A 27571-nucleotide genomic window follows, 5' to 3' on the forward strand; every position below is an offset into this window, starting at 1 on the left:
AATTAAGGCGGTTGCGATTATGTTTGACTCTCTTGACGATCCGTACTTTGTACAAAACTACTTCCGTCTAGCGGCTTTTTGTTGTTGTTTCTTTAACTGTCTATGGTTGTTGTCATGGCGGCGTTTCAAACTGTTGACAAGCTCGGACAAAGATTTGAAAAAGTTAACCATGTCACATAGCTAACTAGCTACTTTAATTGACATCCAGTTAGAGACGCTACGTCCGTAGCTAATACATAATTTCTGTTTAAACTACAAGCAATGGGTGAATGGATTATGTTGGGATTAACGTAATGTTTTTAAACTTCAATCCAAAAGCGTAACTAGCTAGTTAGCTTTCATTAGCATTAGCTAACGCTAGCTATATAATAATAATTGTTTGCTAATTTGACTGAGCATTTTTGTTTCTGTAATGACTGCACAGTTCTTGTCGAGCTGTCACGCGACTTCCGTAGGACAGCAAAGTCAAAGGAGAGACTGGCTTGTTTCAGGTTCAACCCAAAACGTGCACAATTTACCCACTGAGATGTCCCAAACCAAGGTAACTTAAACAACAATGGCATGCGCATCTAGCGCCTGTAAATATTCAACTATGTTATATCTTTATTCTAGATAGCGTATGATATCTGACAAGTGCACGCATGTACACTGTTGCCAGCTGATTTGGTACAACTAGTTAAATTCACTTTAGTCTGACATGTCAGCCTTGCAATGCAGCCTACCTTCATTGAGAGGTGTTGAATTAAGTTAACGTTCAATAGTCATATTAGGGGATGGTTGTGGGTGGTGGCGTTGGATTGTGTGGCGTTGTACAAAAAAAAATGTTGTCCATGTATATCAGAGAGGATATAGTAGATATTTAGACACACCACTCAGTAAAGCACAATGCAGTTCAACAGAACCAAATAGTATGACCCCCAAATGATCATACAGTAAATCAATCAACAACTTTTAAAAGCAGCTTAAAAAAACAACTTTGCATTGGATTTAGCTAATTGCACCAAACAAATTGGCAACTGGGTTAAAGTGAAGTTAAACACAGAAATAACTTGGCAATGGCTCTTTATATCTCATATGAGACTGGTTAAGACTAATCGATGGCTTACACACAACAGCTATTGTTCAATGATGCCATCCCAGCAAGTACCAGCAACCGTGCCACCCATGTACGCCGGCCAGCCCCAATAGTGATAGAGAGGCTGCTGCCGCTATCAGAGGAGCGGGACCAAGTGGACAGCACCAGAAGCTCCATCAGCTTTACCACTCTCTCAGAAGAGAGACTGCGGGCCGCAGTGCAGCGGGCCAAGCGAGATGTGAGACGAAGGCGCCTTGAGTCACTCATAAAATCCCCTGCTAAACCCACACAGGAGGTCTCTCTCCTTGAAACAAGTGATGTCAATCTGCTCCAGGTAATTGGTTAGTTTATAATTTATAGACTACATTTATGTCCTATTTAAAGAACAATTGTGGCTTTGTTCAGTTATTGAGTCTTTTTCTCTCTCTTTAGGAGCTTGCAGCCACTCCCAATAAGAACAAGTTAAAGACCTCCAGTCCAAAAGAGAAAGCAACCCGACCTGGACACAAATTGTTGGTGCACACACCCCAAAAGCGTTCCATTTCTTCCTTGCCTCGGGTTGGCCGGTCACCCCCAACCAGAGACCCTGGCCCAAGGCAATTTGAAGGAGGCAAACAGGCTCCTTTAAGCCAGGAGATTTGCAAGCTTCAGAATGAGCTAGAAGTGTATATTCAGAAAGTAGAAGAGCTAGCTAGCAAAGGTAACAGCTCAGCTTGTCACAATAGGCTTGTGTCTTACTATTAATAATATGATTACACAAAAATCGCAATTTTGGCACCCGTCACAATCAGTACACTTCACATAGGGTTTTACATTGCATACATAATGGATTAAACTAAACATTAATGAATTATGGGGTTCAAACAACAGGGGAGAAGACAGAAGATCCATTGGAGCCTGAAGAGCAAAACAAGTTGGAGATACGCAGACAAAAGCAGGCAGCCCGCTCAGCACGTGTCATCTATGTTCTCCAACAACAGGTAAACTTAGGCACATAGACCATTACTGACTTTTTAATTTGTTCTGTATCTATAAACACTTGTCTACAAAATCATTATTTAATAGGTAAACGAGATACAAGAAGATATAGATAAACTACGAAGCCAGAAAATGTGGGGCGCCAAAAAGGTATGTTTTCAGCATTGTCACACATCTCTATACTGATGTGTTGAGCTCATGTATTAGTTATTGATGATGCAGCGTGCAAACCCCAATATCAAATTACTTTTTGGGGCTTCCGGCCCCTCAAAGAAAAATGTTCTACTTGCCAATCAGACACACCACTGAGTGTTATGAAACCACAATTGTTTGAGTTTTATTTGTTTCTATGAAAAGCATTAAACAAAATACCGAGCTTTTTGGTTTTGCCAAAAGTCAGTCAAGTTATAACCTTGATGTTCAAAGTTTTTTGTGTTAGTACTTTGACCAACAATTGTTTATTCTTTGAATAATATTATGTTGCTTAAGTTTTGCCAGCTGTATTGCTAAGCAAATATTATTGATGTATCCAGTTAAGTAAATTACTCTCTGTTCTTCTCTCAGTCCATGGCAATAAACAGGCTTGCAGCTGCCCACCGTGGGACCCTCAGGGCCTTACAGGTTGTAATCCACCAGCTTTCAGATCTATCTCATGGCAAGGTACCCCCTTATTACAAAGAGCTGAGTCAGCTGATTCGCCAGCTCTCTTTGTGCTCAGCTAAGGTTGAAGTACAACAGTGTTCAGTTGTGCCTGAGACGGCCATTGACATCCTGCAGAAACTAGAGGTAAGGCATAAAGTTCAAATTCAAGTATTTGGACAATAATATGGCTTTTTATTGTTTTGGCTCCATTCTAACACAGTTGATTTGAAATGTAACAACTATGAGTATGAAGGACTCATTGTTTACATTTCCCCTAATTTTAGGACAATATTGCAAAACGATAATCCGAAACCTACATGTAGACAACCTAAACAGTGTTTTTTGCAGTGATTTACAGGCTATATCAGCCATTTTGCGTTATTTCAACTGACTTAGTGTTTCATTTACTGAAGGCCAGGGAAATGTATTTGTCTAGCATCTTTCAACAAGGTAATTTAAAGTGATTACTGAAGACAATCATGCATCCAGTGGAGATAACTGCAACACAAGTCTGGCAGAGCGTCGCAAGTGAAAAAAAGTGTCCACCACTGTTTGTGGGTCATTGAGTAATGGCTGTAATAGACCCACCTTTCATAATAAGATGACTTTATTATTATAAGTCTAAGTTAATCTTTCTGTGTGAGATTTTATAGAAGTTTTCACAGAAATTGTCTGATTGCTGATGTAAATACTAGGGCTGGGACGATATACTTTTGTCCCAATTTGTTTCTTTTGACATGGGTGTCGATTTGATTGCTATTGGTATTTCCCTATATTGCGATTCTAGAAGTATTGCTATTCGATAGTACTGAATATTTCAATTTTCTTTTCCTTCTTTAACAAAATCAGAAGTTAGAAATCATAATACATACAATTTTTGATAGTAAATACTCTGAAATTAAAGATTTGTTGGGTCTGTACTTGTTTTATTTCATTTTTACACATTATGACCCCACTGCTCTTGGTTTATAGATATCTGTTTCGAATGATTGTCTTTGTTATTTAAAAGGACAGTAAATCGGGAAAAAGCAGCATTGTTTAGTTGTTGTTTCATAAGTGGATAATCTAAGATTTGATTGTCTTGTCACTCTATTCGTCTTAGACTTTGGATTCTGTCCTCAGCAAACAAGAGCTGCTCGAAAAGATGCAGGCCCAAGCATGTCTTCCACACAGGAAGTCTCCCCATCGCAGCATGTCACCTACTACTGCACCCAAGGGTCCCAGCAACATAACTGTTCGAGGTCCTCGCAAACTGGCAAATACCAAAAGAGGTGTCCGTGGTGAGTGGTTCTTTTGCCTGGATTTAATTAGCATGTTCATAAGCCTTTGCTTCTCTTTGGTAATCCATTTTTGCTTGTGTAACTTTATAAGTAATATTCTAATCTGTTTCTAAATGTATACCCTCAGCAACAGCATTCATTAAGACAATTTCAAACCTCATTAATCCAATATAACTGCAGTATTTTCCTTCATAATTTCCTGCTTAAAGCCATGGCCTACCTGCTGCCCAAACCGCACACATAGTAAATTATGTGTATGCCTTTTGATGAAGAACAAACCGTTTAGTCTTCTGAGTATCTGGGAGACACCTAAGGGCTTTTGTGCAGTTGTCCCCCCACTGTGCTTAAACCCCCCACTGTGGCTCTACCAGGCTGAAAATTGATTAGGAGCCATGAAGAAGTGATAGGAAGGGAAAAACTGAAACTAAAGTGCAGAACTCTACCCGTAGGTCCCCTGTTGCTTAATCTTATGAACTCCTGCTGGCTCCTATTGAGCTGAGAGAAATGGTTGTCAAGAGTGTTAGCTAATTGTCAAATTGGAGGCAATTTGTTGTGTTGCATCATGCCTTCGCCCCCCAGGTCCCAAACTGATTTACTTATGTTTAAAAGTGATGAACAGATGTAGCTTTTCCTTAATTTTTATTTACATGGGATTCAATATGTTAAAGCTTTAGTGCGTAACCTTTTGATATCAATGAGCGTCAGCGCCACACAGCCCTGTGTAGTTTGGTATTTCTTGTCATCATTTTAATGTAGGTTGTAATATGGGCACAGATAGCATCAACAAAGTATCAATTTTCCAGCTGCATGAATATCCAACAACCGAAAGAACATTACAACCTTCAACTTTCATCCCCTCAGATCCTTTAAGCCTGCTGAATCTGTACTTATATTTCTTGTGTACCTTAATGTCTGAATGTGTTCAGCCTCTTCTTTGCTCAGCTGTTTAGGCTGAGTAAAGAACGCAATATAGCTTTAAGATTAAAACAAGCCAAATGTTAAGATTCACATATGTGTCAGCAGGTAGGAGGATTACCTCACAGAAGCCCAAAACTACATCTCACCGGTTTATGAACAGGAGAGAGGTGCTCAGGGCTGGCCTGGAGAGCCTGGCCCAGAGAGAGCTCCGAGAGCTACAGGGACCACCTGAGACAACTTGCAGAAAAGGAGGGGCTCTACACTCTGAGAGAAGCAGGGTTGACATTATAATGAAGGTGTTTGCTTGACTTGAACGCTTAATACTAACTTAAATATCTTCTAACACACAGAAAATACTTCATATCATTATTAGATTTTTATTAACATTCACTGTGACAAGGCATAGCAAGATGTGCCAGCGGTCACTTCAAAGATATAAACTATGTCAGGATCATGTAAACAATCTAAATGTATTATTTATATTTCTTGTTGTAACGTAATCAGATAAAAGAGGCAGGTTTCCAGCAGCATACAGTCTCCTCTCAGCTCCGAGTGAACCAGCTTCCACAAAAAGAGCGCTCGGTGCCCTGGATACCTACATCGCCTCACTCTCCTCCACAGCGGTGAGCCTTTCATCTCACTGTACACTTTCTTTCATTTAAATCATCTGTTCACTAATATTTTTGCTTCTCACTGCACAGTGTATGATTAAAGTAGTTTAATATCTAAGGTTAAATTACTTTAATGTACCATAATGCCAGAAACTAACAGTTAACAGTTAACAGTTTTCATCCATTATGCTCATTAATGGATTGTGAATAACCGTGCTCTTGAAAAAAATACAAGGAACAATTGCCAGCAGAGACCTGTTTAATACATTTTTCGACTTTTTGCCAGAAGGTGGACGTGAACTTGCCTGGTCCTACCAGATTCTGGTTCATTAGCTTGGTCCTACCAGACTCTGGTCCATTAGCCTGGTCCTACCAGACTCTGGTCCATTTCATGTGTCGAGAGAGTCTGGCCACTCTCCATTGACAAGTGTTAACTTCCTTAAAGGCAGGTACTCTTTTGAAGTTTAAAACTATTGGATCTGCCCAGAGCCACTCTGGATCTTTCATAACCAATCACAAACTTTTGGTTGTGAAGTTGGCTTAGCATCGCTAACGGTAGCCTTAGCTAACTCCTTCACCATTTATGGAGCGAGCTGGAAAATCAAACTTTTCCCGAATGCTGTGAGGAGGAGGGCCACAACATCATGGCCACCTACAAAACTCTTGCCCATGCTTTACCTTTTGGATATTCGTCAGCGCTACCCCAACGGACTGAATGGCTTCACTCGCATCTTTCTCCGCCTCTATTAGTACAGAACTCACCGAAGGTTACCAAACCTCAACGTCATTGTTCTCAGCCACTACCTCTGTTCGCTGATTGGACCGGTAAAGATTTGACCGGAGAAACTCGCGAGTATACAGCAAACCCAGACGGAGTACTGAAGGAAAATGAGAATTGAGCAGAAGTACGTAGGAGAGCGGAGCCAGGCTAGACGTGAGCAGGCTTTATCAGAAAAATAATCTTTATTATAAAATACATCATACCATCAGCCATGGCATTGTCATATTTCAACTGTCATTTATACCAAGGTTATAAAAAAGAAACTGCAAAGGTATAGCCTAAAAAATTCCCACGCATGTTTTCATCATGTTATACAGGTCATAGTTAATAGAAATTGAAAAATGTATGTATGGGAGACCCCTATATTTAGATATGTTGCGTGGTCTTTGTGTAAAATAGCTTGTTCACTTTCCCTGTTTTCTATGTCTATTTTTTTCTGTTTGTCTATGTTTGTTATTCTTTCATCCCTCTGCTGTTATCTCAACAGATCCCCTCCAAGGAGAAGACCAGAGCCTCGATGTCTTTTCTCCCCCGTGAAGCCCTCGCCCAGCCCTCCAAAGCAGACGATGGCCGGTGGTTTGGTAGTGGAGCCAGCCTTGAGCTCAGAAAAGAAGAAACAAGCTCAGAGTGAAGCATTAAGGTAAATCTCCTTCAAAATATTTCCAGATAATTCTCTTCTATTTATCAGATATTTCAGCATGAAGTTCCTCAGGTTAGCTATTATGGGGTTTTTGTTATTTATTCTTTACATAGGCATACATATATATATAGTACATACATCACATTGTCTGTCCCAGCGAGAGGAAACGCCAAAATAAATGGAATTTTAATGACTCATTCAGAAAGTTATTTCTTACGTCTGTGTCAGACCCCACTTGCTGAGAGCCAAAGGCAATACTCTGATTCTAATTCAAAAGTAATTCTTTCCAATAAATGAATCTAGGTGCATGCTAGATTGAGGCCATTTTTCTTTATGGCTTATTAATAGTTGGCCTGATTTCAGTGCTTATAAGCACCTCATTGATTGAGTGTTCCACATGACTGTTTAATCAAATTTTAAATACTACAATTGTGCTTTCCAATTAATCAGGGGCTAGCATACTGATTTCAGAGATGGGGATTATAAGGTATTGGATATTGTATTGTTTGAAATGCTTAATTGAGCTTGCATTTTGCTTCATTTGATGATTATTGGCTTGGTACAGGAAAGCCTGGTTGGATAAGAAGATGTTGCAGAGACTGAAAGAGCTTAAACAGCTGAGTAAAGAAGAGGCTGAACACATTCAAACATTAAGGTACACAAGACATATAAGTACAGATTTAGCAGGCTTAAAGGATCTGAAGGGGATGAAAGTTGAAGGTTGTAATGTTCTCTCAGTTGTTGGATATTGATGCAGCTGGAAAATTGATACATTGGTGATAATATCTGTACCCAAAATACAACTTACATTAAAACGATGAAATACCAAACTACACAGACAAATGTGAAGATATATTTATATAGCACATTCAAAAACAACCAAAGTTGACCAAAGTGCTTAAGAAGCGCAAAAAAACTAAACAAAAAAAAACAACCCCAAAATAGTTAGTCTACACAAACAATAAGTTAGTCTACACAAACAATAAACAGTTGAAAAGGGTCAAGGTTGAAAAGGGTCAGTTGAAAAGGGTCAAGGTGTCAAAACTCAACTTGAATTGAAAGCCAACGCATAGTAGTGGGTCTTAAGCAATGATTTGAATGTTTCAGCAGTCCAACTGTTCTTATATGAATAGGTAAACTATTCCAGAGGTTTTGGGCAGCTGGTGCAAAGGCTCGGTCACCTTTGTTTTTTAACCTGGATCTGGCACATGGAGGAGTATAGGATTGGAAGACCTCAGTGCTTTGACAGGTGTCTGGACATGTAAAAGCTCCGATAAATAAGAAGACAACAACAAATTATTTAAAATCTTAATAACAAGCAATACAATTTTTAAATCAATCCTATAACAGTCAGGAAGCCAGTGGAGCGTGGCCAAAACGGGTTTAATGTGGTCATGTTTTCTGGTCCCGGGTTAAATGTCGAGCTACTGCGTTCTGGACTAACTAATCGACGAAGGGATGACTGATCCAATCTAACACATAGAGAGTACAGTAGTCTAATCAATACGTAATAAATGCACCTACGACTCTTTTGAAGTTTTTGTGTAGCAGGTAGGGCTTTGCCAAGGTAACCTTTGCCAAAAGTCTCAGCTGGAAGAAACTGGTTTTAACAACGGTAACCCTTGTGTTGTCCTTGGGTCAAATTAACCCGTTTCTAAGTGTTTTATATCTGAAATATGGATTTCTTTCAACCAAATTGCCCAAAAATAACATGGATGATTCCATACAACGTTCTTCAGGTGACATTAGTGATTACTTTCATTGAATTTTTGGGTGTTTTATTCATTGTTATAGCATTTGAATTATTTTTAAAAACAGTATCCGGACTAAACTTTGACATCTACCCATCTCAACATCTTCTGATCTTAACTATTAGTCAAAATAATTAATAATTTCTGCCTTTTTAACTAAAAACTTGTGTATAATTTGATATAAATGAGGTTTGTTGACCATGGATTCCAAGAATAAGTGTAAAATCTGTTATTAAACCAGCTCAGTTTTTTTTTTTAAAGCGCCCAAAGCTGGAAAAAGTGACAAAAAATATCGGAAAAGCACACAAAAAAAAAGTTCATTTTCAATGTTGACCTGGAAGGACAAGTTCACGGTTAACGGGAAGACAACACAACGGTTTAACAATGTTTGTCAAATTTTAAAAGCACTGTCAAAAATCACACCCACATTCTTAGTAAAAGGATTAATTTGGGAAACTAAAGTACCTAGAGTATCAACACAGGCAATAAAACGTTCAGCACAACCAAACACAACAATTATTGTCACTTAGACCGAGAAAATTCTTATCCAACCATATTTTAAGATCTTTTAAGTTAAAGGTCCCACGGCATGAACGTTTGACATGAGTTTTTTTTAACATTAATATGAGTTCCCCCAGCCTACCTATGGTCCCCCAGTGGATAGAAATGGTGATAGGTGTAAACCGATCCCTGTGTATCCTGCTCTGCCTTTGAAAAAAAGGAAAGCTCAGATGGGCCGATTTGGAATCCTGCCCCTTATGTTATCTCCCCTTTTTTTGCTTTGCCCGCCCAAAGAATTTGGCCCACCCATGAGTGAGAGACATCATGGCTTTCAAATGAGAAAAGTGGCAGTTGGTCAAGGCCACACCCCCAGCCTCCCCCCTGCCTCCTTTCTCCTCCTCAAAAGCTACAGACTCAGAAATAGCACATACTAAAGAAAATTCATTGGGTACAGGGTCAAGAGGCTGTAATTCTGCACCAAGGCTGAATTTTGGGAAAGATCCTTCAGATATGGTCTTAGGGGACCACCAAGGTCTATATAAAAGCATCCAAAGAGCACCATGTCATGGGACCTTTTAAGCAAAGGCTGGATAGTGTCCTTATTATTATTTTTTTTTTCAGGTTATAGTAATATTGGCAGAAGGGAGGTATGCCCAGATCTGATCTTAGGTGGATTAGTTGTAAGAAGCGTTTCAGGCTTTGTGAATATATTCATTGGCTTCTACAGTGAAAGAAACCAGGGTTCACAAGATGGCTGACAAATACTGCAATTTTATGTAGATTCCCATCAGGCTTAAAAATTTAAAAATAGAATTTCTTCTGTGACATTGTGCATTGTGGGTGTGTTTTGGTTTACAGGTCAGATGTTGTCTCACCAACTCAGTGGGCTGGAAGAGCTGAGCAGAAGGCCATGGAGAAAATTCAGCCCCTTCTGGATGAAGCTCAGGTGAGAAGACTAATTTGTTGTCTGGTTACTGCCAGATTTTTATCTCACTTTTCTTCCTTTTATGTCTCCTATATGAAGAGTAAAACGATTAATACATGTTGTCAAAAGAAAACATAGCTCTTGTATTTACCTTTTAATTTGCCACAGTAAAAGTGTAGATTGAAGGGTATCTGTATTGTTTTTTATGGCCTTAAAACATGAGTTTGTTTTGTCTCTTTACTTCAGCAGATTGGTGAGTCCAGGAACAGGATAAGCTACTCGCTGAGGAATCGGCTGTCTGAACAGGCTGCAGAGAGGGTGAGCTGCACTGCTGTTGTTCTTTGTACAGTAATTCACAGGGGAGAGGAGAAATGGTGTTGCTATTGAATACAGTTTGAATTTGGTATCATGGCCATGATTAAACGACATGAACCGAACAGTTGTACAATTTGGCCCACTATTCTTATTTCGATGTTGTCCTCCACAGGCAGCAGAGAGTGCTGAGCAGCTGAGTGAGGCGCTGCTGGAAGATCTGTTGGAGGACACTGCACAGGCGGCGTGGGCTGCTGAGACAGAGGGACAGTTGGGGGGCATAGCCCTGTGTAGGCTGCAGGCCCCCACCCTGGAGAGTATGCTTCTTCGTATGGAGGAGATACAGGTGAGAGCTGCCCTAGTGTAAAGAAAGGCCCACAAACCAGAAGGTCAGCGTGGAGCAGTGATCAGGCTGTCATTTATAGAAAGCTCTTGTGACAGCTTTGGGCTGGTCTTGTTTACTGATGCAGTTTCTATTGGCTTGTGGGCAGTTTGTTTATTGGAAGACATTTACATGTTTGTGTCTGAGCAGAGAGATCAGGAGGAAGTGAGGAGACGGTTTGCTTCTATCACCTACTCTGACCCTCTTCACTGGGACCGACCAGGAGCAGCAGGTAAAAAAAGAAAAAGAAAAATCTACTTCAGTTTATTCCCTGTAACTGCATTTAGAGGAATTATTTGCCTGATGTGTCCTGTAGGTGGCAACAGCGCTACAACGGACAAGGGTAGGTTAATACTTGCCATTTTGACTTCATGCTCTGCTTATTTTGTTCTGTCTATCTGTCTGTCCCCTGCTCCACCTCATCCCTCTCAACACACACTACCACTACCCCCTTCCTCTCTGTTCTCTCCAAGGACCCCAGTGCCATGCTCCGGGCTCCAGGCCAGCCTCTCCTCAGCCAATTAGGCTCACAAGGCCAGTGCCGAGGCAGAGCTCTACAGTTGATATTGTCCTAGAGAAACCTGTGGAGACTGGGTGGGTCTCCTTTTTTACCCCGTTTTCTTACACTTGATTAACACACAATTTCTACCCCTCATCTTTTGCTGATGGCTTCCCCTCCTTACTGTTTTATTTATCTTAAAGAGGCAGTAGAGACATTTTGGAGTGCTCTCATAATATTAACTGGAGAGCAGTATCATGGTTTGACCTATATAACTTCCTTCCCAATCTTTTGAGCTAAAATTAAAGGTCCATGCCCCCATTTTAAGTAGCCATGGCTCCAACACAACAGTGATGATTATGACATTATGAAAACACCCTTATTTAAAAGATATATACATATTTGAATGTTGGGTTTCATTTACTTGGAGAGTGTAGGTCACTTTTTATTAGAAAAACAAATATCAAATTGAAGTTTAGGACTTCTGTTGTACTACAAAACTAAGAACAACAGCATCATCATCCACAGAAGTAATTCACTATTGGTTTAATTAGGCCTCTAGTCTTGATAAAAAGTAAAGTGGTTAGTGTTTTTCCAACAATGCACATTTAGTGTTTTTTTTCCACATGACGTGTCGTTCCCTATAATCACTCTCCCACTGGGAGGCCTTAGTCATCCAGCAAAAACTCACTTGGTGGCTACCATACCCAGGGCAGAGTCTTTTCCTAACTCCACAGAGAGACCCTCCACTGCCCAGGGCTTTGGCTGCAGCTGCTGTTCTGCTTAAATTAATGAGGAACTTGGAAGGAGGAGAACAGGGAGTGGAAGGACTGGAAGTTATTGACGCTGACAAGCCAGCAGGATGCTGCTTCTAACAAATTCAAGCAGCAACATTAGCAAATTAAAACCAGTCAGACCTAAAGTGCCTCAGTTACAGTTGCAATAATGGAAATTTTACCCTCTGTGACTCATCTTAAACTCTGTCTTCATAACACATCCATCGAGTAATAGCTCTAATTTTTTGCCAACACTGACGCTTGGAAGTCAACTAAGTACTGTCTAGTTTATTTTGAAAAGGTTTAAGGATTTTTCATTACTTATACTTTCTTCAGAGGGATTCAGCCTCACAGCTTTTTAACAGGAACAAAGTCATTTGAGAACCAGCTCATTTGTTCTGAATCTCCCTAATTTTTCTAGAGCATAACATATAGAATATAGACAGACCTGCCTACATCAATTTATCCTCAGTCCAAATTACACTGCCTTTTAAAAAGCATTGCCCCTGGCTGGACCTTTTCATGTTTCCTTTTTTTTTTTATTTTAATTCAGAGTCAATTTAATTAGGATTTCTTTGACATTGATCAGTGGAAATATCAAAGTAAATATCAAATCTCTGCAAATTGACCTAAAGTAATTGCAATGATATGATATGTATATTATATACACTCACCTAAAGGATTATTAGGAACACCATACTAATACTGTGTTTGACCCCTTTTCGCCTTCAGAACTGCCCTAATTCTACGTGGCATTGATTTAACAAGGTGCTGAAAACATTCTTTAGAAATGTTGCCCCATATTGATAGGATAGCATCTTGCAGTTGAGGGAGATTTGTGGGATGGACATCCAGGGCAAGAAGCTCCCGTTCCACCACATCCCAAAGATGCTCTATTGGGTTGAGATCTGGTGACTGTAGGGGCCATTTTTGTACAGTGAACTCATTGTCATGTTCAAGAAACCAATTTGAAATGATTGGAGCTTTGTGACATGGTGCATTATCCTGCTGGAAGTAGCCATCAGAGGATGGGTACATGGTGGCCATAAAGGGATGGACATGGTCAGAAACAATGCTCAGGTAGGCCGTGGCATTTAAACGATGCCCAATTGGCCTAAAATGTGCCAAGAAAACATCCCCACACCATTACACCACCCCCACCAGCCTGCACATTGGTAACAAGGCATGATGGATCCATGTTCTCATTTTGTTTACGCCAAATTCTGACTCTACCATCTGAATGTCTCAACAGAAATCGAGACTCATCAGACCAGGCAACATTTTTCCAGTCTTGAACTGTTCAATTTTGGTGAGCTCTTGCAAATTGTAGCCTCTTTTTCGTATTTGTAGTGGAGATGAGTGGTACCTGGTGGGGTCTTCTACTGTTGTAGACCATCCGCCTCAAGGTTGTGCATGTTGTGGCTTCACAAATGCTTTGCTGCATACCTCGATTGTAACGAGTGGTTATTTCAGTCAAAGTTGCTCTTCTATCAGCTTGAATAAGTCGTCCCATTCTCCTCTGACCTCTAGCATCAACAAGGCATTTTTGCCCACTGGAATACCGCATACTGGATGTTTTCCCTTTTCACACCATTCTTTGTAAACCCTAGAAATGGTTGTGTGTGAAAATCCCAGTAACTGAGCAGATTGTGAAATACTCAGACCGGCCCGTCTGGCACCAAGAACCATGCCACGCTCAAAATTGCTTAAATCCCCTTTCTTTCCCATTCTGACATTCAGTTTGGAGTTCAGGAGATTGTCTTGACCAGGACCACACCCCTAAATGCATTGAAGCAACTGCCATGTGATTGGTTGATTAGATAATTGCATGAGAAATTGAACAGGTGTTCCTAATAATCCTTTAGATGAGTGTATGTATGTATTCTTAATCGAGCTAAAAGCTTATCTGTTAGTTGATGTTTTAAAAGCAACATCTGAGATTTCTTGGTCATAGTTAGAGTAATGACTAATGATTGCTGTCAGTACATTGATCGACATAGTTCCTTAGTAATCACTGAGTGACATGGAGTGGGTGGCTTTGCTGTCTGCTGACTCGCACATCATGGCGTCACAGTATCTCTTTTACATTAGAGCTCCTCAACAGTTCTAAAGAAATAATAAAACCCACTCAACATGACAACAGAACTTTGTTTGTATTGATGACGGTTGTGTATATGAAATAGTATGTGGCTCCAAGATTGCCTGCCAAGCAGTAATTGTACTTTTTATCATTTGAAAAATAATAACCACTGATTCTGAAACATTTTCCACATTAGTTGCTTCTTCTCTGCTCTGCTTGAAGACCCGATCAATTTAGTAGTTACAGTACTTGCCAGCTGCTTGAATAAATACCTTTGTCTGTGGAAAAAAAGTGCCAATAAAAGTTATGCTTGTCAAAGTTAGTGACTGCTACTACAAGCAGAAGAACTTTTTCTTATGCACATATCGAGGTGCAAACAGAAACTTGTTGTAGAGAGACAGCAGCTCTTTTAAGTGCTTAGCTCCTTTAGAAGTAATACAGTTGGAAGTAGAGCTGTCCTTTGGGTCCAAGAAGTTTCATTGTAAACTGACTTGAGCTGTAAGGGAGATTAGCGTGCGACCCATGCTGCAGTGTTGCAGGCTCTAAAATGAAAAAGGAAAGACTAGGACAGCACTCCAAATTGACTTTATAATATTGCCACATGGATGTTTTGTGTTTTGAAGAAGTGTCCTTGGACAAGACACTGAACCACGAATTGCTCCAGATGCTGCGCCATTGGAGTGTGAATGTGTGTGAGTGTTTATCTGATGAGCAGGTGGCACCTTGTATGGCAGCCTCTGTGAATGGTACCTGTAGTGTGTAAAGCGCTTTGAGTAGTTTTTGAGACTAAAAAAAGTGTTATATAAATGCTGTCCAATTACATTATACTTCACATAGCCAAGAGAGAGAGAGGCAGAGGACCCCCCCCCCCCCCCCACCGTTTAATTCGAACCAGAGGTTGCCCCAGAATTTGTACAATTAATCAAATTTTAATCACGATCACTTCCCACTTTGGCTTCCCACGATCAAATTTGCTTGATCGAGTGATATTTTAAATGCGTCATTCCGTTTGTCACTCCCTGATGTAAGTCAAGTGCAGATTTGAGTTGCACATACGTCACTTTGTGACAAGTAGCATACTTGCATACGAGAGACTTCTGTAATGTCAATACAGTAAAAACCTACTTAACGAAGTTTGTTCACTGCTGGCTACAAGTGCAATCAAACACAACCAGGTTGGTAGTTGAATGGCGTTTTGGAGCTAACGATAGCAATCAAACAATCATAGATAGCTAAAACGTTTTTTAAATGATTCCCATGTTCTGTTATTGTTTGTAATGAGACAAGTTTATTTCATGGATTTAACAAATTTCAGTATGACATGTTGTGCTGTAAACCGTTTAAATATCACAGTTTTAATTGTTATTAACACAGCTGTATATTGTTAAGCGTGAGATGCAAACCTGTATTTGTACCAGTGTTTCTGCTGGTAACTGTGCTATCGCGGCCGCCACAGCGAAAAAAACTGAAGAAGTTATTGAATGCAACTAACTTCAGTTTATAGAGTAATAGCGTGTGAGACGGAGCCTGCTGGACCTGGGCGAGATATGTGACTCATGGCCAGAATATCATAGTTCATAAAAATGCAGCACAGTGACGATACAGACATTTCATAAACACGACGTGTGTATCTCCGCTGACCCGCCATTTGACCCGTGCTGGACCCACTCATAATGAATCAGCTGTCACTCTTTGAGAAGCATCGCTTCAGTCCATCGTACTCCCCCTCTCTTCCCATGTCTTTTAATCAGTCTGTTATTGTTGTTGAAAACAAGTGAAGGAGCTTTTCCTTTCTTTTTTTTTAATACATCCTAGGCTATTTATTTCAGATAGTTTTCATTTACATGTGTTGCAGCTGTATATTATCAAACAGGGAAGGAAACCCTGTCTTTGCATTTTATTTGAATCCCAATCTGTTTTAATAAAAGAGCTTGTGAAAAGTGTCCTTCTGACTTAAAACTGAACATTTAGCCTACTTTAGTGGGCTAAAGGAGTTTGGAGGATTTGATGCTAGGGAGTGTGGCAAGCTGGTTTAGCCAAGGCTAAAAGGGAAGAAGGCCGTTACAGGTGTTGGCCATGTGAGGGGCATGCAACAGCCAGGGGGCCCGCTATAAAACTTTGATCCATGAAATGTCAGGTCTTAGTTCAGGGATGCACTTTTAAACATTAGCACTTTCTATTTTGCTTAAATGTGTTAGTTTTGCAGCTCAGTGAAGCACTTTAAACCATTTTTTTCAGCACCTAACTTTGTGCTGGTGCACCTACATAAAAACGTTAGGCGCACCAGTGCAACCAAGGCACAAAGTTAGTCTGGAGCCCTGGCTCGTAGCTTTAGCGGCAGACTGTTGGAATCCTCTACAGTGAAATACAGTCACACTACAACCGTATTTTTTTTTTTTTTTAGCATTTTAGACTTGTTAATCCAGTTACTACGGTAGCTAACGTGTTATTAATGTTTACTAGTGTGACATGCAGCAATGTTTCTGTTGCCTCTAACTTCTGTTTTGGAGCATCAGAGAGCATTGCAGACATTTAAGTGTAGTAAAGAGGTACCGAAATAGATAACAAGCATCCAACATACAACTTCAACAAAAGAGGAATGTAGCATAAAATGGATGTGAACGCAGTTATAAATAGCCTATGTGACAATAAAATTTGTTTTGGTTAAAATCAACAAATAACTGTGATAATTAATCGTGATCTCATTATTGATCAAAGTAATCTTGATTTTCATTTTGGTCATAATTGTGCAGCCCTACCAGGAAGTAACAGGATCTGAGTTTCACAGTGGTCCTTCATAATTGTAACATGAGAATTGATCGTTAGTTTTCATCTGCAGCCTGAGGAAACGAGCTGCATTAGTGTCCAAGAAAATAAACTCAATTTATTGCTAATGCCTCAGCTTGAGCCAGAGTCAACACACTGACCTCATTAGGGGAAGTAATTCTCCGGATAATGAAAAATGTTTTTGCGACAAACACTTAAGTCCCAGTAGTTTTTTTTTTAAAGCTGCAGCCAGCTTCAGGTCAGTCGAGATATTTACCTGCCAACAGTTCAGATAATTAATACTTTAATGCAATAATCAGCATAAGTACAAGTAGCTTCAGCAGACCGGGAAACTATGAACGTTATTGGTGATATTCATGTAATTCTGCTTTCATGTTGCTGGGTAGCAGAATAAAAAAACACTTGCATCAGTTCCTATGGAACTAAGGAAAATAGCCTACAAATGAAGTTTGTTTTTGTGTCGGTGTGTTTATCCTTTGTCAATGTTGACTCCTCTACCGTAGTTGTTCAGTGTAGCAGATTGGCGAGGTTTAATTTTGGGGGTTTGGAGCAGCAGAATGTGTGTTGTCTCAGCCCTGATTGGCTGTCTATAACCCACACGCCGACTGTATCTCGGAATGCTTTTCCCATACGAGCCTGTTCGTTGCGGGTGCAAGGAGATAAGGCTTGCTGAATCAGTGACTTCTTCTAAGTCACTTTTTAAAACATGTTTTTAAAGACTTGCTTTTATGTGATGCTGTCTTTTTATCCTTTTGCCCTTTCTCTGTTCATCGCCACTTACTGCCTGTCCTCCTATAACTAACTTGCTATTGCCGCTTATCCTCAATCTACTTGTGAATTTTCTTTTTCTCCTTCATGTCCTTTAGAGCTGCCCCATCTTTCGTTGCGGATGTATGTATATGTGTATTGATGTGCTGTTTATATTTATGTTTTGTTTATGCTTTTGTTTCTTCTGTTAAAGCATTTTGTAAGCTGTTTTTGAAGGTGCTACACAAATAATAGTTAGTATTATTATTATCCCAGTTTTCCTGCTGACACATCAGTTGCTGCTGTCAGCAGGAAAACAGAGACATGCATGCAACCTCAAACACGCACACCTATTTAAACACACCAAGGAAGAAAGTTTTTGACAGCAGAGATTTTTGGAGGCTTATTTGATTGTTTATTGTGTAGTTGTTGACCATTATTGACACTGGCTCTTCGATTTTTATTATTGTAGGTGCTGTCATAGATGCCATTTGACTGACTTTTAGCTGATTTGTGGAAAAGAGGAAATATAGCAGATTTAATTGTATTGTACAGTGTGAGCACTGTCAGAGGCTTTTAGTCTCTGCTCAGGCTAGAGGTTACTTAGGAGTCATGACTTACAACAGCAGAAGAGAGTTTGTTCACTATTTTGTGGGAATATAGTTTTTTTACATCACACCGATATTTCAACACTTTCATCATGTATCACTAGACACAACATTGGTACTGTCCTCCTGAGAAGTATTTCCAAAAACACCTATTATCTCTTATCTTGTCTGTTTTATGTGCTTGTTTGAGCGCTGTGAAGCGGCCACACAGACAATAGAGTGAGAGATTTCATCTTTGGAAACATCAGCAGAGCAGCAGATAAGATTTACGTATCCATGGTGAGGAGCCCCGACACAAACCACAATTTCTCTCCCCCCGCACACTTGGCTAATGCTGACTGAAAACCGCAGATCAAACAAATCAATGAAAAGATGAAAGCCCCACTCAGCCATATTCTGAACCTTTCATGTATTATATTTCACCTGCTCTTTCATTCCACTGCACCTTCTGTCTGCTGTTTAGGGCTACACTTGTCCTCTCGAGCCAAGTATTACAAACAAGCTGAAGGCTGTGTTGCACAGTAAATGGCTGCATCCAACGTGACTTTACATAAAAAATTACTCCAATGCTACAAGTACAAGAGATTGAATATCAAATATGTCTGAGTAGTGCATTACTGAATAAGCAAGAAAGTTGCAACACTGTCACTCACCCAATGTAAGTCGAGTGCAGATTTGAGTCGTGCATGCTCAGAACGGCTTAGCATAACAAGTTATACTGAAATTTATAAAATCCATGAAATAATAAACTTTTTTCATTACAAACAATAACAGAAGATGGGAATCATTTCAAAAACGTTTTAGCTAACCTTTGTTGTGTTTGATTGTTAACTTGTAGCCAGCAGTGAACCAACTTTATTAAGTAGGTCCATTTTTACTGTATTGACATTAAAGAAGTCTCTCGTTAGCATCTTGTATGCTACTTGTCGCAAAGTGACACATGCACGACTCAAATCTGCACTTGACTCAGATTGGGAGTGACAACACTATACATCGTTCACCTGTTTCTTTTTGGTTATTCTCAAGCTCTCGCATGAATCACCACTTACTTTCTCTTGGTCTTTGTCCAACTCAGCTTCACACAGCATGCGTCCCTTTTGATATATCTCATATGGCACTGTCCTTTGCCACGTCCCTGTTTCCCGGGCGATACGTGGCTGGAGCTTTTGTACAGAAACTAGAAGAGCAACTTGAAAGTTGCTTGAGGTGATTTTGCTAATAACTAACGCTGTTTATCTGTTAGAAGGTACCACTAACACTTAGTCGTAACATTTCTGTCACTCATATTGGTTTGTTTTTTCATTTACATCACCTTTTCACAGATATTTATTTAAGGTTAATCTTGGCCTTGGAGCTTTTGCCCCTGTCCAAACGGTGTTTGTTGACAGGAAAAGCAGGCTTGTTTGATTGTTTTGAATATGGCGCAAAAAAGCATGGGTGCTATTCTGTCTTTAAATAGGAAGTGAATTTGCAGTGTGCTGTATTGATGATTTCTCTACATTGTTCCTCAGATGCCCATCAGACATCGACCCATTTCAGAGTGGAAGCAGAGTTGACTGTGCTGACACTTTGATATTTATGGCCACCCCGCCGCGGTTTGCAGCCTCCACAGTCAAAACAGAAACAAGTTCAGCCGAGGCCGGGGGGAGCACAATAGAGAGGCACTTTGCTTTGGGAACTGCTGCAGCACTAAATATAGCACAGAGAGCGCCGTTGCAGCAGCCAGGCCGATTTGTCCAAGCAGAGAGGATTATCAAGCCAGACCATGGCAATGCCCAGCTGAGCCCTGACTCACTCTAAGCAAAGGGGCAGGTGAGAGAGCCGTCCTGCGCTCTGACACCTCTCCTAAATTCATCATCCTCAGCCTTATGACGACAAGTGTTTTTGGTCAAGCACAGCGCTGCACTCCATTCTGGCTCTTGGTGTCAATAAATGAGTTTCCATTAGCCCTCAGTAGTCCTTTACCAAGCTTATACAGTGAGAACACTCAAGATAATGAAAAGGTGTTGTGGCAACCCTCCCGCAGCGTTTGATTCTCCTGATGGGCATCCTCTTATGTCTCCTCAGACACAGCATCCTCTCTGAGAACAGCCTGACAGAGGAGGCATCCCAGGACGAGCAGCAGCACAGACACAGTGCCATGTTCCCAGACCCATTGGAGATAAACAGGGGGACTCCTATATCCGTGCCGGGCAGCATGCTGAGAAACATCCGGCGGTACCGGGAAGACTACGAGGCCTACCTGCATGTTGTGGTTCACGAGGCTGTCGGCAGCTTTAACCCCTGGGCCATTGCAGACAGGTACTGTGAAAGATTAACACTGAAGGTTTCCAAACGGCTCAATTCTCCCTCTGTGTGACACAATCTGTAGTTGAACAGTGCTAATAATGAACTCAGTCATCTTTTTGTGTCTTTGAGGTTTTATAACTCGGTTTTGTCACCAGAGCCACATGGGCATGAGATGTATCCTTCCTCTGTTTGTGTTTGACAGACATAACTGTGTCTGACAGACCTGTCTCTGACAGACATGATGTGCAGTCTGAAGAGCTCGCTCAGAGAGGATCTTGCCAGATTATGGTTTGCATAGTGTTTCTCTGATGTTCAACGTTGTTCTTCTCTCCCTCTCACAAATTTGCATACTTAACAGAATTCTTAAGTTGCTGCAATGCAGAGTGCAGAAAACTCCCTCTCAGGGATGTACAGTGGCTTGAATAAGTTTACACACCCATGCTAAAGTTGATTAAAAAGAGGAATAAAAAACCATTTGGAAATTGATCTTAATGTCTTAACAAAAAGAAATTAGAAAAATCCAACATTTTAAGGACACCAATTTTCTTTATGAATGAATAATGTATTGTAAATAAATATATGTTCTTCCTTAAAATAGAGATTGGCATGGGAACTTTCCATAAGATCATCTCTCAATGCAAATCAAACCAGCTATTAAGCTAACTGAAATAAAACCATGCCAATCTCTACGTATGGTGAAGGGAATGTGATGATGTGGGGGGGGGGGATTTTTATTCCAAAGGCTAAGGGAACTTTGTCAGGATGCATAGTATCCTAATCCATGAAAAAACTGGCTTTTAAAAATAAAAATGTGCCTGCCTCTGTGGGAATTTAACATAGGGGTGTGTATACTTATGCCCCCTGTATTTTAACGAAGAACATTTATTTATTTGCAATACATTCACAAAGAAAATTAATGTCCTGTAAAAGGTTGGATTTTCCAAATTGTTTTGAGTTAAGGCATTAAGATCAATTTCCAAAAGATGTTTTTTTTATTCCTCTTTTTAATCAACTTAAGCATGGGTGTCTAAACTTATTTTAGCCACTGTAAATACATACAAACACACTTTATCCATGTATTTGATTTCAGTTCTAAACTTGTAAGAGATCAGATTTAATTCGGTCTGCTTAAACTCATAGCCCAAAAAAACAATTGCCCAGTCTCACCCATGGGATCTGACTGCTTGTTCCACTGGCTCATTATCAATCTCACATCAATGAACCAAAGGGTTCTTGAGATGGATCTGAACTTTTCTGAAATTGGAGAAAAAAAAGGATAATATGTGAGTGCAAGCCATCCAATTCCCTTTTGCGTTCATGGAGAGAAAACACATACATCATACGCGTCTACATCTACACCCCACAGATGATAATTAAAATTCCCTGCAAAACGGAGTAGGATAATGAGTTAGTAGTTTGATGAACTTGTTTTCATAAATTGATAGCAGGCTGTACAGTTACTTGTGCATATTAGACTGGAGGTAATTCAGTTTTTGTGGTGGGAATTTCATCATATTTGGAGCGTTAAACACACAGATAATGAAGAGTTATTCAGTAGAGCATGTCTTTTAGCATATTAGTTTTATTATTTTCTAAGGGCTGCTCCCAATCCTTTCTTCACCCTGTTTCACCTTGTATGCTGCATTGAGAGCAAAGTTACTGCATTGATTCTTCAAAGGTACAGGTAGTTCAACACACAATTACCCAGCTTGTTCCGTTGCATCAACATCCTAATGATGTGATGATGGTTTCTGGGGCTCTGTGAGGGAGACCCAAGATTGTACACCACTTGTGCTCATCTCATATGTCCCTGCTTCAGTCTGTGTGTGTGTGTGTGTGTGTGTGTGTGTGTGTGTGTGTGTGTGTGTGTGTGTGTGTGTGTGTGTGTGTGTGTGTGTGTGTGTGTGTGTGTGTGTGTGTGTGTGTGTCTGTGTGTGTCTGTGTGTGTCTGTGTGTGTGTGTTGACCCAGATAATGTCAAATCAATCATAACACTGAAATAAAGCTTGGTGCTGTGCCAGTCTTTTGAGTTTTTTTCCTTGATTTTATGCCTTTTAAGGCAAGGAGTTTTTCATGTCCAGCTTTGAAAGTCAGTAGACACATTTTGCTTTGGTCTCAACTTCTGCATTTTGGAAGATAATGACCCAAGGCTGGTGATTTACATTTCCTTTAAAATCTTAGGAAGCCAGGCAAGAACAATGTGGTATGGGATATAACAGTCACAATGTCGATTCTTTCTAGTTTTATGAAATAAAAAAATTGTGTTGGTGTTCCAAACTTCGATGGATTTCTGAGGACTATGGTTAACTGCTCCTCAGATCTCTGCAGGGTAAATCCAGACAGCTAGCTAGACAATCTGTCCATTCTGAGTTCACTGTTGCACAACTAAAACAACTTATGAACGTACACATGTTCCACCAAAACAAGTTCCTTCCCGAGGCTATTGTGGAAAGGCACCGCCCAAGATGATTTTGATTGGTTTAATGAAATGCCAGAGCACATGTTTTCCCCCATCCAGGAATGCTGTGTGGACTAGCCAGACCCTCCTTCACAGCACTGTGGAGGAAGGTCTGGCAAAGCAAGACTAATAGTAATGGAAATAGTGGTCATGTGAATTGAATATGTATGATTTTTTGAATTTGTTGTGATGCAGAACATGATTTGTGAGATGTTAAATTCAGACTTTTCTATGAAATTAAAATGTTTATATACTGTTTATCTATTTAGTTCAGAAAAGTTTGAGTCTCAGGAGAATTATTTGCCACTTGTTTTTAAGGAGAATGTCTTTCTCTTTCTAATGCCTTGTCTTTCTTGTCCCCCAGCCTGGCAGACGAGTTGCTGTCGGAGGCTTTGGCTGACGTGGCAGCAGAGTTTCAGGACGTTGTGGAGGAGTACGCCGAGGCCGTCTTCACCTCTGAGTTTCTTCAGCCGGTCCAGTCACCGCCTGCTTCAGCTGCGGCTTTGGTCAGCTAATAGGATTCCTGCATCACGGATTAAGCCATTTCTTACAGATTATTATATGTCATTATTTTAGTTGAACATCTGCATTGTCAGACTTTCAGCACAAAAGATGTAAATATCAAAGAGCTAGGGTCTCTTGTTTCTCGGCAGATGTTTTATTTGTGAAAGAAACCCTTACACTTATGTACGTATGTTTTTATTTAACTAGATTTGTCGATTTTTTTTTAATGAAGCTGCAGCAGATTGTTGATTTGCACAGGGAGCGTCACAATACTCTTTGTGGTCCATCTGTATCTGGGATTGAATTCTGCTGGGAAAGTTTGGTTAGTTTAGATAAGCTTAGAGAGACCATTACAGAGGATTATTAGATTACCGCCCTCCCCTTGCACTTGGTTTAAATCTCTTTAAGGATTACTCACACTTTCTATATTTATGTAATATAATATGGAAATAAATCCGTAGCATACGGTCACCAACAAAATGATGTAGGAAACCAAAGGCATCATGTGTTTAATCTATTGGAACTTGATTTCCTCTTTTGCTTAAATGTATAAATTAAGGGTCTTAATGCAGCAAAAAGCTTTATTTCCCCTTACTGATAAATGTTATCCCAGTAAGTCATGACCAATCTGAGGAGATACAGTACAGTAAGGGGTAACATACATGTAGACATTAATTTTAGAGTTTATAATTGGCTTTGCACCACTTTGTAATGATCATTACAGTGCTTTTCTTTACTTCTGTTTTATTTTTCCCAACAGAGCTTGATAAAAATGGCTACTAGTTTATATACTGTTGCAACCTACCAACTTAAATCCTGCAAAATAATGGGGTAAAGTGTCAATTCTGAATGCAAAATAAACAGGACGGACTTAGCAGACCAAGTAAATATCTGAGTCCCTTGAGAGCAACATGAAAGCCGTGCAGACAGAGCAGAGGGGACACATCCAGATGTTGCATTGGCCTGTGGGGACCAGCCTTTGACAGGGGACATAGAGTGACTGACTGAATTAGCTCACATTGAATAAGCTGCCTCAATTTTCTCTCAGGCTGGCTTGTGCGTGGGCGTCTGGATACGTGCAGGCTTTTACAGGCTCAAGCTCGGTGCAGATTTCTTCTTTTTGATCCCGGACAAATGGAAACCGGTGGGCTCCAAGTGAGGGGAGTGTTGCTTCTGTACATGTGTTCGAACTGATGTACAGAACTGAGGTTGTTCTGACATGGCGAATGGGGAACATGAAACGCATTAAATGAATATGTTAATTTTTAAGAGCTAATTTTATTCTAATTATTTTTCATTGTTGTGGAAATTTCAAAAGTTTCTGCCAAGAGACATTTTTGGGGGGGCTTTTTTCCTTTATTATAGTGACAGTAGACTGGAAAGGAGGAGAGAGATGAGGGATGACACGCAGCAAAGGGCAGCAGGTCGGATTCAAACCCTGCGCCGCTGTAGGACTCTTACTGGTGAGCTAGAGGCCGTCCGAGACATTTAAGATATATAAATACAACAGATTTCCATTTCTGCCACTTCAGCAGGCACCACATAGTATTCCACTGTGAGACAATCCAGAGAAGCAGCTCCCTTCTTCATTTACAAACCAAATGTGCATTTCTTTATTTACAGGGACCATCTGTCACATAAGAAATGAATGTTCACAAACCAATGTTTCTGTGCACACACCAGAATTAGCACTGATTTGCACCTTATTTAATTTCAAATGGTAATATAACTTTGACCTCACCTCTGCCAGCACTGACTCGTAATCAGAACTCATCTCAGAATCGGTGAGGACACAGATGACTGCAATAAATTCATGATGCATGGAGAGAGGGCACTTTGCAGTACACGTGCACCAAGGCTGCTTTGTGAAATTTCATTTCTGCTGATGCTCTGTTCTTGAACTACATGGATATGAAATCGTATGGCTTATCACTCATGTTTGCTGTTCCTAGGGAATAATGTGTGGAAGGGCTAGTTTCTGCTGAGAGACCGGGGATCACCGATCTGTCATGCCAATACTGGCATTGTTTGCTTTTCACCACCTTCTAAAAGTTCCTTGTAGTTATTTTGAGGGCTTAATTTGCTGTCTAAGAACTCATAAAACACCTGTGACTGCTGGGCAGCTTATGACTGTTTGCATCATTAATTCAGTCCCAGCGTTGCTTTGTTGGAATTATTAAAGGCCTCTGAACCAGCAGCTACTTTTGTAACAACTACGGAAGCAGAGTTCCCACAGAGGGCCGTCTAAATTCACACTAATGGATTGTGGGACTGAAAAGATTATCTGGGAACCTCAAAGCCAATGTGAGTCTGAAGCAGTAGAAACAATAAAATAATGTAGAAATACTCAATGATTTGTTCGAATGGAGTATAGCCTTTGACTTGCAGAATGACTTCAGCAGGAAGTGCAGCGTGACCTTTTTCCTTACTGGTACATCAGTCATCAACTTTCTGCTTTTCAACAATCATTACAGTGAGTTTATAAGCCAAAGACAACTACCGTCTAAGCCTCGGTTGCCTATTGAATGGTTTAGCCATTGAAGCATAATGATCAGCCATGCACTTCTTGATCATCATATCCAAAAAAGATTTAATAAGTTGGTGTTTTATATTGTAGTTAATTAAATGGTTTAAGTATTCATATCCTTCAGTAGAAGTAGCAATACCACAATGTAAAAATATTAACTCCATTGAAACTAAAAGTCCTGCATTAAAAAATGTAAATGTGCTGTATTTATATAGCGCTTTTCCAGTCTTAACAACTGCTCAAAGCGCTTTTACATCTACAGGAAACATTCACCATTCACACACATTCATACACTGTGGCCGGGGCTGCCGTACAAGGTGCCACCTGCTCATCACATAAACATTCATACACATTCACACTCCGATGCGCAGCACCGGGGGAAACTCGGGGTTCAGTGTCTTGCCCAAGGACGGTTCGACAATGACTGCAGGGGCGGGGATTGAACCACCAACCTTCCGATTGGCAGACAACCACTCTACCACTGAGCCACAGCCGCCCAAAAAGAAAAGATTAAGGTAAAATTAAATGTGAGATTAATAAAGTCAACTGAGAGAATCCAAGTACACACAACAGTCAGAATGTTACATGTTACTATTGATGTGTCAGAATCAGAAAAGGATTTATGCCAAATAATTAACACTTCACAGGAATTTGCCTTTGTTGTTGTTGCATACATAAACATTAAATAGTTATATGAAATAAACAATACATTAACATGTAAACATGATTCAGTTTTAGCTGGTTGTGATGTAACTAAACATAACTGTATATGCCGTATGAGAGTTTATAAAGCATTATGTAAGATATATAAATGTGGATCTGCAAAGTGAAAAAACAATACAGTCAAAGGTACAATATTTTGCTACTATAAAGTAGCATAAAAGTAAATGTACTTTTATCTTTACTACTGTAGCCTATTTGACATTATCAACAAACATGTAAAACTGAACTACTAAGGTTTATGAGTAAGTACAAGTTGTGCTAAAAGAAAAGAGGATAAAAAGTCAAGTAAAATAATAGATACAGTGTGTGTGTGTGTGTTTGTGTGTATATATATATATATATATATATATATATATATATATATATAATATATATAGTGCAAATATGCAAAGTGCAGTACAGTGTAAATTATTCCCTGAATACGAGACGAATTGTGGTCAGAGTTCACTATCCAGAGGATGGAAAACTTCCCTGTAGGTCGTATTTCCTGCCACCACTAGGGCCGATTATGAAACACTCCTAGGTTTTATGAAAGTGAATAAAAGATGTATACCGTGGTTTGGATGTTCCTGAGGAAAGATGCATTTCTGCCTCATAATCAAGTTCATGCCAGTAGTCTAACACAAAAACTACATATCAAGGACAAAAGGGTAACAAGGACCAAAATAAATGTGTTCTCAAACAGTAGAAGTAGGACTATGTAATCTGTTGCTGAGCAGTTATCAATCCCCGAATCTGTAGTGCAGTCTACTTTATCTCACTATTACCTTGTGTAAGA

The 27571-nt window shown here is 40.0% G+C and overlaps 1 protein-coding gene across 7 annotated transcripts; it reads left to right on the forward strand.

Moving 5' to 3' along the window:
* Nucleotides 1-102: 102 nt before the first annotated feature.
* Nucleotides 103-24422, forward strand: kiaa0753 (KIAA0753 ortholog). 7 transcript variants are annotated; one of them, XM_032505293.1, is made up of 19 exons: nt 103-541; nt 1116-1409; nt 1508-1775; nt 1946-2055; nt 2141-2203; nt 2618-2839; nt 3798-3975; nt 4996-5189; nt 5389-5516; nt 6773-6925; nt 7491-7580; nt 10036-10050; nt 10090-10123; nt 10349-10420; nt 10590-10760; nt 10947-11028; nt 11270-11390; nt 20361-20594; nt 23404-24422. In XM_032505293.1, the coding sequence occupies exons 1-19, from the start codon at nt 413-415 to the stop codon at nt 23552-23554; spliced, it is 2709 nt and encodes a 902-aa protein (XP_032361184.1). In that variant the 5' UTR covers nt 103-412; the 3' UTR covers nt 23555-24422. The 7 variants fall into 7 exon arrangements, with proteins under 7 accessions (XP_032361184.1, XP_032361150.1, XP_032361163.1 ...); XM_032505303.1 differs by having other exon boundaries at nt 106-265; nt 425-541; nt 10036-10123; XM_032505259.1 differs by having other exon boundaries at nt 10036-10123.
* Nucleotides 24423-27571: the final 3149 nt, after the last annotated feature.

The sequence above is a fragment of the Etheostoma spectabile genome, chromosome 3, assembly GCF_008692095.1.
Source record: "Etheostoma spectabile isolate EspeVRDwgs_2016 chromosome 3, UIUC_Espe_1.0, whole genome shotgun sequence".
Taxonomy (NCBI): Eukaryota; Metazoa; Chordata; class Actinopteri; order Perciformes; family Percidae; genus Etheostoma; species Etheostoma spectabile.

Excerpts from the sequence above, each read along its gene's own strand:
- kiaa0753 (XM_032505259.1), top strand. The coding sequence starts at position 413 with ATGACTGCACAGTTCTTGTCGAGCTGTCACGCGACTTCCGTAGGACAG. Across the intron at positions 7,581-10,035 it reads GAACACATTCAAACATTAAG|GTCAGATGTTGTCTCACCAA; the intron begins GTACACAAGACA and ends TTTGGTTTACAG. Across the intron at positions 11,391-20,360 it reads GAGAAACCTGTGGAGACTGG|ACACAGCATCCTCTCTGAGA; the intron begins GTGGGTCTCCTT and ends ATGTCTCCTCAG.